The 15,552-nt window shown below is 46.8% G+C and overlaps 1 protein-coding gene across 2 annotated transcripts; it reads left to right on the top strand.

Moving 5' to 3' along the window:
* The first annotated feature begins 2,059 nt into the window (after positions 1-2,059).
* RAB19 (RAB19, member RAS oncogene family) lies at positions 2,060-14,594 on the top strand. Of its 2 annotated transcripts, XM_039861086.1 has the most exons (5): positions 2,060-2,215; positions 2,380-2,516; positions 4,605-4,819; positions 6,265-6,448; positions 13,105-14,594. In XM_039861086.1, the coding sequence occupies exons 3-5, from the start codon at positions 4,619-4,621 to the stop codon at positions 13,371-13,373; spliced, it is 654 nt and encodes a 217-aa protein (XP_039717020.1). In that variant the 5' UTR covers positions 2,060-2,215; positions 2,380-2,516; positions 4,605-4,618; the 3' UTR covers positions 13,374-14,594. The 2 variants fall into 2 exon arrangements, with proteins under 2 accessions (XP_039717020.1, XP_039717021.1); XM_039861087.1 differs by lacking the exons at positions 2,060-2,215; positions 2,380-2,516 and adding an exon at positions 2,852-2,871.
* The last annotated feature ends 958 nt before the right edge of the window (positions 14,595-15,552 follow it).

Below are 15,552 nucleotides of genomic sequence, written 5' to 3'. Positions count from 1 at the left end.
AAATGTGATATCCGAGTGAGCAACAATAGATCAGCCATAGTTTTCACTTTTATTTTTAAAAATACATTGTGGGATAACTATGCGCAGTGCCAGGTGGGTACGAGACTAGTCAGGGGGATCACATCTTAAACTATATTAATGTCTAAAAACTATGCTGTACACCTGAAACAAATATAAAATAATATTGAGTGTCAATTGTAATTGGAAAAAAAAATTTTAAAGGGGAGATGAAGGGGAATAAAGGGCTCAGATTTCCAGGTATAAAACAAGTCATGGGGATGTAATGTACAGCATAGGGAATACAGTCAATAATATGTGATAGCATTGTATGATATCAGATGGTTTCTGGACTTATGGTGATCACTTCTTTAGGTATATAAATGTTGAATAACTACGGCGTACACCTGAAACTAATATAATATTGCATGTTAGCTGTAGTTTAATAAAAATCTTTTCTTAAAAAAGACAGGATTTCGTTTATGAAAATACAAGAAAATCCATAGCATACACAATATGAATTTGGAGAGACAGGTCAGAAAGGCCAAAGAAAAATTCTTTTTAGTTTGATTGATCACTCAATCAAACTAAATGTATTTTAAACATTCAATATTATAATTAAAATATCTCTCCAAATTATTTAAGTTTTAATTCTCTAAGTGTAAATAATTTTATTGGTTATAACATCTGTAAATTTGTGTTTAAAATCTTACATTGGTAATTAATTTTGAAACTTTTTAAGTCGCAATAAATGTTCTTTAATGTTACAATAAAAAAATACATTGGGGGACATTATTCAGTCTTAAAAAGAAATGAAAATCTGATGCTACAACGTGGATGAACCTTGAAAACAATATACTAAGTGAAATAAGCTAGACACACACAAATAATTGTATAATTCCATTTATATGAGGTACCCGGAGTAATCCAATTCATAGAAACGGAAAGTAAACAATGGTTACCAGGGGCTAAGAGGAGAGGCAAGCGAGAGTTTCTGTTTAATAGATACAGAGTTTCAGTTGGGATAATGAAAAAATTCTGGAGATGGATGGTGGTGAGTGTTGCACAACCATGTGAATGTATTTGATACCATTGAACGGTGCACTTAAAATGATTAAAATGGTAAAATATATATATTGTGAAATACATGTGTATGTGAACATATATGTATATACGTGTGTATAAAATAAATACATAACCTAGTCACCTCCGCCCAGAATGCCCTTTTCCCCACGGCCTAAGCTACGCTCTTGTACTCATAGTCGCGTTGGTGGAGAGCGTTGGGGGAGGGAGAGGCAGAATCTTTTTGGCTTCCAGAACCATGTGGACATTGCACCATTTGATTTCTACTTCTAGATGTTCTCTAAGTGCTAGGTCTGAGGCAGCTGACTTTTTTTTTCTTTAACAGTAACCGTTACCAGAAGAGGAAAACATTTACTGTCCAACCTCACCGATACTGACACCTAACGGGTTTTATTTCCTGCCCCCTGCCCATTTGTGGTGGATCTTGACCTACATTTCATTCCCGAGACGCAGACATGTGACTGTGTGGTTCTCAAAGCAGGAGTCTGTCGTAGCGGCATTTGGCAGTGTCTTTGGTTTGCTTGCTCTACCTGCCAGCTTCGAGTCTATCTTACTCAAAAGAGAGGTGCCTGAAAACTGATCTGTAAATGGAATTTGGAGTCAGATAAATTCCATCGTAAAGGTTATCTGAAGGAATTGTAGAAAGAAATGTTCTTGGATAGTGAATAAATTGTCCTCTATTTCAGTGCTTCTCAATCTTTTTAGATCTCAACCCACAGCAAGAAATACATTTTACATCATCCCAGTATACACATGCATGCATACAAGTGACCCAAACATTTCACAAAACAATACTGAGCCTCGCTACACGAGATACATTCTGAAATTTTTCCTAACCTTTTCTGTAAAAATGCACATTGCGACCCACTGAAATTGATTTCATGACTCATTCATAGGTCTCAGCTCACAATTTGAAAACACTATACCAATTTAAATATTTTATCAACCCGGATGTTTCTGTTTTGCATATTGTGCCTACAGCTTAACTGCCTACACGTCATTACAATCTACACAGTGGAAAAAATCTAGTTCCAACGATACGAGAAGCAGTGACCCTTCCAGACTCTGCGAGGGAAAGACATAAGGAAAATTCACCTCAGCCTTGTGTTTCTACAGCCAGCAGCATTAGGGACTGGTAAACTCTATGTTTTCTTCGACTTAGAAATTAACCTTCGGTTTTGTGGCAGATCATTCGAGGGAGAGAAACAACATTTTTTTGTCGGCTCTTTCTTCCTGTACAAATTCGAAGTTCTTTTAGTTTTTTTAATCTTCTCTTTGGATCCCCCTCCTTTCTCTCAGTGGCTCACCAAAAAGAGTTATTCAAATCCAAAAGAAATTAAAAGTATCCACTGTATTGAGTCCTCTCGTCGACCAGTCCCTCCAACCCAGCCAAACAAGGATCACCAGGAAAACGTGGGGACAAGCAATAGGAGACGGTGAGTAGAAAGAAGGAACGGGGTGGCATACTAGGTGTTGGCTGAGTTACGCGGCTCGTCCTCTGCGTTTGGCTTTGCTAGGCGACGGATGTTCGGTGGGAGAGCTAAGGGCGCAGCCAGCGCGGGCTAGCGCGTCACCCGCGCTCAGCGGCAGCTCCAGCTCCAGCTCCGGGCTCAGGGGCAGTAGGAGGGCTTCGCTTTCCTTTCGCTTTCTCAAGCCGCCAAACCTGACACCTGGGGACTACAGTTCCCACCACGCAGTGAGGCAGCAGGAAGAAGGGGCACTGAGGGCCGACAAGAAAAACAAAGGAGAAAAAAAAGAAGGTGAGAGCAGAGGTGAGAGCGCGCAAGGCGGGTAAGCGACAGGTGAACCAGGAAGGCGAGGGCTGCGGGATGCAGGATGGAGGACTTGGGCGGGGGGGCCCCTGCCGCTTTCCCCTTGCAGGGCGTGTAGGCTAAGTGAAAGGGGGCTTTTGTGGAAACCTCGAGGACTTCTTTGGTGGGGGAGGAAACATGGGAGGAAGATTGAAGCCCCAGTTACAGTAATAAGACTCCGGAAGTGGAATGGCTTTATTTATTTGAAAAGTCAGAGAGGGAAAAAGAAAGTGGTTTAATAGTGTCTCTTGTCTGCGGAATCATTTAGCCATGGGTGGTTTCAGAGGCGTCCGAGAAAGGTACAGGTCCTTCTTCCTCCGTTTAAAGCTTGGGGTGTTTACATATAGATTAGCTATTTGTGTGCATTTTAATTCGTGTGACGATATAGACTTGTCCTTTTCTATAACTTTAGAGACGACCAAAGAATAAGACTGGGGGAAGGGCAGAAGGGGGTCACATGGCAGGAGCAGTTTGCAGCACAGTAAGTTTAATCATCAAATGGGATCAGGTTTCGTGTTTTTATGAGACGTTTGATGAGGAGACCCAACACAATATCCTATGAAGAACAGTTGAAGGACCCAGGGAGATTTTCCTTGAGGGGATATGCCTGCTTCTCCAAATACCTCACGGCCTGTCATGTGGACTAGGAATCTGCCAAGACCTGACATAGCATGAGGATCAACAGATGGGACCCCCCGGGGAGATAGATTTCAACCCCAGGAAGTTAGAGCTATACACACAGGATGGGTTTTTGTAGGAGGTCATGAGTCCCTCATGATCAAAGGTATTGAAGCATGGATGAAGAGTCCAGCAGAGATGCTGGAGGTGGGGAGTAAGGCTTCAGGTGAGTGATGGGGTTGGTCAATGATTCCCAAGCCTGGCTAGTCATCAGAATCTCCCAGGGAATGTGTGCCTGTGTGTGTGTGTGTGTGTGTGACAGTTGTGTGTGTTTAATTGTTTAAATACATTGAGCAGATCTATGGGATGGGCTTTAGGAATATATATTTTTCATTATCTCCCTAAATGATTCTGCTTTAATCTGTTAGTTTGGGAAACATCGTCACCAGAAGCTTCAAATTATGTTCCAGCCTATGGTAAAATATGCAATAAATGTTCTAGCCACAGTTTTCATTTTGAATATTTCAAAATGTTAATTTCCTGGTCACGAAAAACTAGGTGCCAACCAGAAGAAAAAGGCCACGTCACGTGACCCTAAACTGACTTCGCTATCAAATCTCACCTTGCTGGTCGCCTGGCTGTTCAGTCTTCCAGTAGTTGAGAAATGGAGATAGGACGACAGCTAGGCATGGCCTCCACCTGAGGAATGGCAGGTGGAACACTCCCGTGGGCATCTTCTCTGCCATCGTCGTGCTGTCTGGGCACTCGGTGGAGCATGACTAGGGTTTCCTAGGGTATCATCTGATGATGCTGACTGTGTATGGGGCCCAGCAGAGAATAGCAGTAGAACCTCTTCATTCTGACAGCACCCCTAAAGTAATGTCAACCCACCTAGGGCAGGTGCGGGCTTGTGGAAGCTCCCTTGTACCTGACCAGTAATCAGTGTCTTTCTCCCTCCGGGATGTTAGGGCTATGAAAACAATGACCTCCGTCTGTCTTGTCCTGTCTGTCCTGGACCCCCAAGTGCCTAGTACAGTGCCTGGCACCTGGTAGAGGCTCACTAGCGAGATGCTGAATTCCTTCTTTTCTTCCTAGCTCCATCGAGAGCCATGCAATTCGCCAGCTCAGCCAGGGTGGCAGATGAGAACTTCGACTATTTGTTCAAGATTATCCTCATCGGGGACTCCAATGTGGGCAAGACCTGTGTGGTGCAGCATTTCAAGTCTGGGGTCTACACGGAGACACAGCAGAACACGATTGGGGTGGACTTCACGGTGCGCTCCCTCGAGATCGATGGCAAGAAAGTGAAGGTCAGAGGGGCGTGGGGTCGGCTCCCCCTCTTCCAGCCACGGTTCCTAACACTGAAACACATGCCAAAGGAATAAAAGGTTTAACTATAAAATATGAAATCACAAGAGTACCAGGAAAAAACATAGGTGTATTTATTTTTAGCATTGCGAAATGAGGAAATTGGGCTTTTAAGTGAGATGAGAATCCAGGAACTGTAAAGAAAAATATTGCTCAATCTAGCTATTTCAAGGTCAGAGGTATACATTTCTATATAACTATATAAAGGTCAAATATCTACATATTCAAAAATACCATAAACCAAGTCAAAAGATGAATGACAAATTGGAAAGAAATATTTGTAAATGTGGGACTTGACAAAGGGCTAATTTCTTTAATGTGAAAAGACTACTGAAAATATCTAAGAAAAAGATCAACAACCAAATAAATACAAAAAGTAGGCAATTCACAAATCAAACAAAACTGTTATCTCACAAATTTTATGAGAACTAGCTCGTAAATTTATGTAAAGGTGCCCGATCTCACTCATCATTAAAGAAAATAATAAAATAACAGTGAGATACTATCTTTTATGCATTTGATTAGAACAGATCAGAAAATGTTGGTGAAAACGTAATGAAATGAATCTTGTTTGGGATCCTGATTAAGTAAAAACAACAGAAAAAAAAAAAGACATTTTGGAGACATTCAGGAAAATTTCTATATGGGCTGGGGATTAAAAGATACCAATGAGTCGTTAAAAAGTTTGTGAGCGGTGATAATGGCATCGTGGTTAAGAAAGTGTCCATTTTCACGGGGCTGTATATCGATGAAGCAAGGGTGGCAAAATCTTGATGATTATTGAATCTGGATGATGGGTCTATGAGGGTTCATTGTTCTGGTCTCTCTAGTTTTGTGTGTGTTTGCAACCTTTCTTTAAAAAATAAATTTTGGAACTACGTGGAGGATATGAAGAAACAGATATCCTCAGACACTGTTGGAGGGTGTATGAAATCGGGGCCATTGCTTGGGATGGTAATTTGGAAGGTATTGCTATGAGGACACTCCTAAACACGAACAGCTGAGGGGTCCTTTCAAATCAAAACAGTTCGGCCAAAGTTGTCGCCTTTGCCAGTTTCAATATCAATGGGCAGCGTCCAGAGATAGCCCCCAAAATCTGGACGAAGGGATGATTGAGGTCAAAAGACAAAAGAACACCAGAGCCCAGGACGTTGGGTCGCCCGCTCTGAAGTGTACCTGAGGTGGTGGCCTGCGAACCTGAAAGCCCATCCAAATTACCCTGGGGAGCAACTGAAGAAATAGATTTGCGGGCCTCAGCCTAGGCCTACCACGTCTGGGTGTCTCGAGGGGAGACCCAGGCAGCCGTATTTTTCAGGCAACTTAAGAGAGCAAGTTCTCATCCGGCCTGGCAACTCCCGATGCCACTCCCTTTCCCGCCTTTCTCCAGATGCAGGTGTGGGACACCGCAGGCCAGGAGCGCTTCCGGACCATCACCCAAAGCTACTACCGCAGCGCCCACGCAGCCATCATCGCCTACGACCTCACCCGGCGGTCCACCTTCGAGTCCGTTCCTCACTGGATTCACGAAATAGAAAAGTACGGCGCGGCCAACTTGGTCGTCATGCTGATCGGTATGGTGTTTCTCAAGGTTTTAACTCTGTGTTTCAGGCCCCCCTCTGCTGATGCTCAGCTCTCTGTGTGTTTCCGGTGGCAGTGAGACATGACATCGTAAAAAGCGTAAATGGTGGACAGGACCTCAGAAAGCGTCTGGCTCAGAGATTCCCAGCAGATTCACTTGAGAATAGGGGGTGGGAGGGCGTGAACTTGGTGAGAATACAGATGCCAAGGCCCCACCGTGGAGTTTCTCATCCTGGGGTGGGGCCCAGGCTTCTGTGTGCAGGGCGCCCCAGCTAATTCACTGCGCAGGTCTGTGTGACCACACAGGAAGTACTCTGTAGGGTGAGGTTCACAGAGTCGAATGGCTCCAGGTCCCCGAGGGAGCTGGTGAGACTGAGACACCCTTGAGTGACTTCTTACACCTGTTAAGATCTTAAGCGAATCTTAACACACCGACATCAAAACCAGCAGCAACTTCGGCTCCGCGAAGTGAACTCGCAGCTTGAAATGCGAGCGGTCCTGTTTACGTTCAGAAGAGCATTACTGTTTGTCACTTCTCCGTAGTTTTAGTTTTGCAAGCAGGGCTACTTTTTCCTCCCTCCTGAGTCCACTGCTGTCTACCAAGTGGCCGCTTCATTTGGGCAAGTTGGTTTAGGCCCTTGCAACTCAAAGGGTGGTCCACAGACCAGCAGCACCAACATCACTTTCGAGTTTGTTAAAAATGCGCAATCTGAGGCGCCATCCTGGATGTACTGAGTCAGAGTCTTCATTTTAACAGGATCTTAGAGAGAATCATATGCAAATTAAAGTTTGCAAAGCACCTGTCTAGATAGACTGAGAAAGAGCTAAACATACCATGTTTAATGGATTATTTATCCGTCGATGAGCATATCCCAGCTCTGCGGCCAGTCATCCTATGAACCTTAGTATCAGATGTGACTGATACTTGCTGGACTGATTGTAAAGATTTAATGAGATATCGTATATAAATTGCTTAGCAGTGCCTGACATATTGTGAGTGCTTAATTAGGGGTAAGATTTCTTTCTAGAAGGTTCGTTAGGTTGAAGAAACTAACTAACTAGAGTGAGTCCCTGGGACCTAGGAAAAGCCAGCAATTGAGCCTCAGCCAGATCAGGAGCCACAGCAGAGCCAGACCACCCACCAACAAGCCAGAACTCGGGGGCCCTCCTCGGGGTTGGGTTCTGGACCAGCCTCCTTGCCATCTATTGTTGCATCTACTTTCTCTGTCTCAGAGCTGCTTCTTACACGCGGGATAACGTGGGCCTGTGCACTGCCACCCCTACACTCCCCTGCAGAGTCTCTCCAAGCCTCATCCCCCGCCCGCCCTTCTGCAGACTCCTCATTCTCCCAGTATCCGCCAGCTCGCATTTCTTGGAAAGGGAATCTCATGCCCACTCCTTTCATGGCACAGCCCGGCCCAGGCGACAGGCCTGGGGTAAGGCGGCCGCCCTGGACCAAGCAGCTGGGCCCCGACGGACGAGGCCATCACGGAATGAGAGGCTGGCGATGGATGTCGAGGAGGTCCTTGGCATGTGTGATGGGCACACCCAGCCTGCTTATTATGACTGTCACGACTCCAGAAAGGACTGGTGATTTTAGAACCGTTTTTTTCCCCGAAGTCTTCGCCATTTGATTCATGGCCCGGCCTCTGTCTTATGCACGGACGTGAAGACACGCCGCTTTGACATGAGTTCTGTTTCTCCTGTACGTTAAGCATCCGAGTCATTCCGGAGCCTCACACCGACCTCGCCCCTTCCCGCTACGTCAGGTCAAAAGCCCAGATTCCACAGCCCACCACCAAAGCAAATACCCCTCAAATTTAGCCCCCTCGTTTTTTTTTTTTTTTTTCCGGCAGGCGTGTCTCTCTCGTGGCAAAAGAAATGGAAAAAGGGAGACTAGTGAGGCCAAGAGGCGGCTTCCGCGTGAAGGGCAATTCTTCTCTTTTGGGAGAGATGAGATGCCTTCTTTCCTCTCTCACTTCTCACCCAAAAGTCCTCTCTGTGGTCAGAAACTTTTATGATTTGACTTCTGATGCTGCTTCTAACAGCAGAGTTCAGAGTTCTAAAAATAAACACTGACCCCCCAAAAGAGCCATATTTCTTCCTCGGCAGCCACTTCTGCTCCCTACGAGCTACCTACCCCCTGAGGCACAAGGACAGGGCAGGGAGGAGGGTGCTGGCGACGGGTGACGTCTACTCACCACTTAGTAGGAGTCGGGCACTGTTCGAGTCCTCTCCTGCATCATGTCATTTAATCCTCTCAACGACCCTAAGACGTGGAGCCAAATACCCCCACTTCCCAGATGAGGAAACCAAGGCATCTCGAGGTTAAGTGTCCCGCCAAGTAACAGCCTAGTTACCTACGGACAGGTGAGGCGGGATTTCGACCAGGCCTTCTGGTGTCCAGAGTCCCTGGTGGGTTTGGTTTCTTTTCGACCTTTTTCCAATAGCTGGTGAGGCTGGACTGTCACCCAAGGTCTCCTGAAACTCTGAGTTAGGCAGCGTCCACGTGTGTTCTAGCGCCCGGACGTCAGGATCAGACAGATGGCGGGTGGGATCTCCCTCCGTGTCCGAACTTGGGCTTGTAACTTGTTCTCCCTACATTTCTGCCTCCTCATCTATAAAACGGGTCCCTACTTCAAAGTGATGGTCGAGCGGGGAGGATTAAGTGAGGCGACACGTATAAAGCACTTAGCGCGGTGCTGAGAACTCCGTAAAGGGAAGCTGTTATTTCCTGTAGAGCAGAGATGAGAGAATCTGGGTGCTCTGCACAGGGGCTCAGGGACCACCGGGGGAGGAGCTGAGTGGACAGGGAGGGACAACCCTGACCTCAGTGACACGCATGTTATTCACACCTACACCTGCCTTCCTGGGATGCTCGCTCCCTTCCTGGAGGCGTAGGTGTGAATAACATGCGTGTCACTGAGGAAACGAAGCAGTTCGGATGGCACTCGAGGTTTTCTGAGAAAAGAGGACCAGCTCTCTTTTCCATTAAATTCACGTGTTTCCCAGGAAACACGAAGCAGTTTTTCCTCGGGGCCTGGAAGCTGCATGCAAAGCCGCCCTGCCTGAGGGGGACCCCTCCCCTCGGAGCTGTCTTTGGAAGGCAGCCTCCTTTCTCCGACCCAGAAGTGGGGAGCGGGCGGGGAAGGAGGGTCTCCCAGCCAGCACTGTCCGTAACTACTAGTTATTCTACTGCAGAAACAGAGTGGGCAGACGAGGGTCATAAATGCCAAGGTGGCAGGATTTCCAGGAATCTCAGAGTTTTCTTGGTATTTACACTCTAGTCTGTCTTTTGTGACAGCCGTCTCTGCCCCCACTTCTTAATTAGTTCTAGAAATGCCCCTAAAGATGATCTGGCCGTGTCCCCAGAGTCCCCATTTATCACGTGTCCGATCCCGAGGGCCGACACAACGGGGCTTTCTGTCCTCTGTCCGTGGCTTCCTTGCCTCCGTCTGCAGAAGTCAAATGCGTTGTTCCCTCACGGAAACATCCCTGCCCGTTTTGCTTTATTTTTCATTCTGTCTCCACATTTCTTCCCACAAGTGTCTCTTTCTCTCTCCCAATTTTACCCCAGCCCTTCACAGCCACGTCACCATCATACAAATGTCAAAGAGATGGCTGTGCACTGACTTGTACTATTCTTCTTCCTCTGGCCATTTGCAGGAAGTCTCTCTGTTTAAAATCCCCGCTGCCCTCAAGATAACGCAGAGATTCCTGAAGCCATCGAAGGGGCACCTGCTTTCCTCCGGTGATGGTCGGCTTATCTCTCTTTCTCATCCCCTCAGCTCTGCTGGCGACCTCTTAACTCTTCACACCCTCCAGCAGAGTAAGGGTTGAGGGGGCCAACCTCCTGTTGTAGCTCATAGTGGATGTCCCGTCTCATAACTTTCTTTGGCATCTGGTCTTTGTCCCTTTAGAGTCTCAGGCAAACCTTCCACTTACACACCTGTTATATTTACAGCCCCACAGTCTCTCAGCGAAAACCCTTAGGGCCAAAGATTTCAGAGTTCAGGATTTGCCAGATCTTATGAGGGTACATTCTCTGTTACGTGACACCCTCAGAAGGGTCTGGCCTAACACCCCGTGGTCAAAAGCATTCATATTTACGCAGCAAAATGTATGGCTAGTCATACAAAGCAGGTAGAATAAAAACTTGTAATGGCCAGGTTCAGGCAGATTTTACTATCAGATGAAATACCAAGAAACTTAGGGAGTTCAGAGTTTTTGGATTCGGACAATGACAGCGTGGATCACTCACCTGGTCCTTGGGATGAAGTTATTTTATGGCCTATCTTGGATTGGTACATTCTCGTATGGTTCTTTAATTGTCCGTGCGTCTCTCCTGCCTCCCTTTGGAGCAAGGCCCGAGCATCTCTGCTGCCCCCACAGAACGCTTAGCGAGCAAGGACTCAGACTGCCGGAGCAAGCAGTTGGTTTCTTTCCCTCCCTCCAGGTGTCCTGGCTCTTTCCGAGGTGTGCAGCCACCAGATACTGGGGGGCAGGACAGTGGACAGTCAGCGCTCTTTACCTGGTATGGCATAGTAGCAGGTGGGAGGAGCAAGTCGTAAGAGTCAGAATCAGCGTGACCCAGCCCAGAAGCCACAGCTCAGGGTCAGGGATGCAGGGGTAGGGGCCACACCCCTGATTCCTACTCCAGAAGCATCCCCGCCCCCCACCAAGGGGCTCTCACACCTTTCCTCTAGAAACAGAACTAGGCCTTGAGCTTAAACCTCACAGGCTATAAAAATGCATATCGTCTTCTGGAAGGTACATACCTGAGCTGTTTTCCCTGTGGCAGCTGTAACAAATTACCATAAACTGAGAGGCTTAAAACAACAGAAGTTTGTTCTCTCTCCAGTCCGGAGGCCAGAAGTCTGAACTCGCTATCACTGGGTTGAAATCAATGCGTCAGCAGGACCTCACCCTCCACCCCCCCACCCCAGAGGCTCATAGGGGACAATCTGTTCCTTGCCTTGTCTGCTTCTGGTGGCTGTCGGCATTCTGTGGCTTGTGGCTGCCTCCCATCCTCATGTCCGTCCCCGCCCCCGTGTGTGTGTGTGTGTGTGTGTGTGTGTGTGTGTGTGTGTGTGTGTGTGTGGCAGCTTGCCTTGTAGCTCTTCTGATCAGCCCTCCCACTGCCTCATTCTAATAAGGCTGCAGGTGGCTGCAGTTAGGGCCCACCTAGCAACTAATCCAGAATCATCTCCCAGGGCCCAAGAGCCTTAACTTAATCACATCTGCAAACATCCTTTTTCCAAATAAGGTAGCATTTCCAATTTCCAGGGATTAGAACCTGGTATCTTTGGGGCCATTTCTTCAGTTTACAAGAGTACGAGAAGGAGTAACGTCCTCCGAAAAGATTCTTGGATTTAACCTTATTCGGGGAGAATGATGATCTAAATCGAGCTTTGACAACGAGCAGGTTGGTGACTGTGATGCTGAGAAAGTATTTTTTCAATCTTTTTTTGCTGGGACATAGTAACCTATGCAAAGAAAAGTACACAATCACTGATTTGTCACAAAGGGAACGCTTGCGTAAGCATCACCTGGGGCAAGGAAGAATACTGCGGGTACCCTCCCCAGAGCCTTCCTTCCCCTCCCTCTCGGCCGCCCCCTCCTCCTCCCGCAAAGGGAAGCTCACTGTGACTTTCATGGTGATCACTCCTCGGCTTTTCTTGATCATTTTACCACTTGACCCCCTCCCCATCCCCAAATGCTGCAGTTCTGTTCTGCTCTTGATGTTGAACTTTACATAGCTGGAGTCGTAGAGATTATCTTTTCGTCAAAGCTTCTCTCTTTCAACGTTACATTTATGAGTTTCATCCACATTGTTGCAATTAGCTGTAATTTGTTCTTTTCATAATTAGTGTATTTCTTCGCATGAATACACTATATAGTATTTCTCGTTTGGCTTGGTGATGGGCATTTGAGTTGCTTTCAGTTTGGGGCAATTAGGAAAATCGCTGCTCTGAATGTTCTTGTATGTTTATCGATACACGTGGGCACATATGTCTGTTGAGCTCACACCTGGGGAGAGAAGTACCTGGCCTTGCTCGGCCTTATTCTGGTAGATAATCTCAAACCGCTTGCATATACATTTGCCAAAACTCACTGAACATAACTCACTGTGCATTTTATTGTCATAAATCATAGCTAAAAAAAAAAAAAATCCTTTATTATTCACTCTACCGCTTCAACCCAAGAAATTCTGATCACAATTTCCTCAGCGAGACCAGGCCCCATCTCACAGCGTCCAACACTTTGTAGTTGGTGGGGCAGAAAGAGCGAAAAGAGGAACAGGGTCTGAAGGAAGAAGAGAGAAGACTGAGAGAGTCACCCTTAGAAGGAAGGACAGTCCCTCCCAAGAACAGGGAGCCTCCCCTCGCCCCAGACACAGACAATAAAACGCACACCTCCCTCTGGCCCCGTTCTTTGCAGCTCTTGGAGACCAAACGGCGAATTAAGACAGTGGCTCTGCTTCCATTCTTCGTGGTTTCATTTGCAGCACATCTGCCCTCGGTTACTATGTGTGAACGCACGCGTGCGTGCCAACCGCTCAACTAAAAAACGTTCTTTCCACAGTTCGTTTTTTTTCCACACCGGGTTACGTGACTCAGTAGTGTATTTGCTTATCTCTCCTTCCCAGGGAACAAATGTGACCTGTGGGAAAAACGGCACGTCCTGTTTGAGGATGCCTGCACGCTGGCTGAGAAATACGGCCTCCTCGCCGTTCTGGAGACGTCTGCCAAAGAGTCCAAGAACATCGACGAAGTCTTCGTGCTCATGGCCAGGGAGCTGATCGCACGCAACAGCCTGCACCTGTGTGGGGAGAGCACCCCGAACAGCCTCCCCCTGGACTCCAGTCCAGTTCTCCTGGCCCAGGCGCCCAGTGAAAAGAGCCAGTGCACTTGCTGAGTGCGTTCACGAGGACAGTCGCACCCGCCGGAGGCCGTCTCTGAAACCAAAGGACAGCCTCCTGTCTGCCGAGTAGCATTTCAGGTCCACGATTACGCTTGCCACCAGTCCTCAAGACTTCCCGCACTTCTGCCTCCATCCACACCGGAGGCCATAACCGCTGGCTCTAAGGACAAGGGGACACCACTGTCTCTCTGGATTTCACCCTGGACTTAAGGCACAGAGGGAGGAGGAGGAGGTTTGTTCTGTTTCATCTTTTCCTCTTCTGTCTCCCCAACCAACCCTTCGACTGTTTCTACTGAATTTTGCTTCTCTCTCTTGAAGAAGGTGGTGAAGGAAAAGAGAGGACTATCAAGAGAGGGGAGAGGATGTTTAGAACGTTCTGGAACGGTTTAAAGCAGCTTGGGCCTGGGAGGAGGGGGAAGAGGCCTGCACTGATAAACCAGAAAGCTGTGGATATTGGCCTCCCGACATCCACACCTCGGGGCCCCCGTTTGGGCAGGAAACCTTCTGACTTTCAGACCACAAACGCCATCTTGCCAAATGGTCAGGAGCCACGTGATGGAAATCGAATCGGATTTCACTTCATCCTAGTTGGGCTGATTTGACCACCCTCCTAGGATGTGGGAAATGTCTACCACTTCTTTCTAAAACACCAAGTTAGCTGCTGGATCAGAAGTCATTTCTGAAATGAAGTTAAATTGGCTGATAGATGAATAGCGAACCCCAAACTGACCCCTCTGTGTGGCCCAGGCGTGCCATGTGCCTTCCAGAACCTAAGTAATACACCATGTTTTTTAACCTTTTTCTCATTTAGAAAAAAAAAGTGCAGCTCGCTGCCAGTGCTGATTTAACATCACACGTGGGAATGCTACGTTTTCTAGGATTTGACATTTTTAGCGATCGAGAGTTACTATATTTTGTAAATGGAAATACCGCCGCTAAAAACGGAATGCCGTAAATAGAACGTCATTCGTTTCCCAAAACTATTGATATATTAGAGCGATGCAAAGATTTTGGGGGTGAGGTTAGGACTGTAATCTGCGAGTTATCTCGGGGCTGACAGGAAATGGATTAAAAGTTCCCCGATGGTTGTTGCTGAGGTGTGTCTTGCAGTCATAATAAGAAGTACAAGGGGGCTCTCCCAATAATTACTATTAATTTTTATATTGATTATATGTTGAAATGTTATTTTAGATATACTAGGTTAAATAAAATATTAACATTTCACCTGTTTCTCTTTACTTTTTGACTGTGGCTACTAGAAAATTTGAAATTACCTATGTGGCTCACACCATTTACCTACTGGACGGTATAACAGAACAATGGTTTCAAGGTGTAGTTCACCAATCATACGTATGAGAGTGGCCGGGAATGCTTGTCACAGATACCATGACCGACTTACTGGATCGGAGCCTTTTCAGAAATCCACACGTCATCCAAGCCTGCCAGGTGATTCTTCTCCAACTAAAACTTGAGAACCATGACCATACAGAGGCTAGGTGAGGACAGGAATGAGATCACAGAGAATTAAAGCATGTTAATTCCTTTCAGTAGACATTTGTTGTTAAAATGAACGAGCTACCTCTCAGAAACATGAGGGGAATCTAGTTATCTGGCAGAGAAAAAAAATGCATCGAAGCAGATTAGCCGTTTTCACAAGCATATTATTGTTCTAAAGAAAGGGTTCTGCGAGGCAGACGCTTACAAGGCAGACCAGGAAGATGTCTGTATAAAGCCACGGAGCGGTTTTCAGAGGAGGCGATTAGCAGACAGACGTTCTGAAGGGTAAGGAAAATCAAGTGGATCGGGGGAGAGAGTGAGCCAAGGAGACAGGCTGAGCAGGAGCTGAGATGATTGGCTCACACCAATTTTCCATCATTTCTCTGCACATCAATCTCAACCAATACTCTGAAAACCCCATCGGCTTCTAGGATTATGCACCCTAGGGATTATCTGGAATTAAAATATTCCTACCAACAGGTTGGACATGTGAGAACAAGGTCACCTGAACATCAGCAACCTGCGATTTAACCGGCCTGGGCTTCTGTCAAAATGACAGTGCTAAGACAGACACCCTCAGGTACACCTGAAAGGGACTTGAAAAGGCCTCCCGGGTAGAGCAGCTTCACTGGATTAGGGTACCCGCAGGTCCCCTTGAAAAACAGGCACAGGCTTC

This window comes from Pteropus medius, unplaced genomic scaffold, assembly GCF_902729225.1.
Source record: "Pteropus medius unplaced genomic scaffold, Ma_sr-lr_union100, whole genome shotgun sequence".
Taxonomy (NCBI): domain Eukaryota; kingdom Metazoa; phylum Chordata; class Mammalia; order Chiroptera; family Pteropodidae; genus Pteropus; species Pteropus medius.
This window is presented reverse-complemented; position numbering and strand designations above follow the sequence as displayed.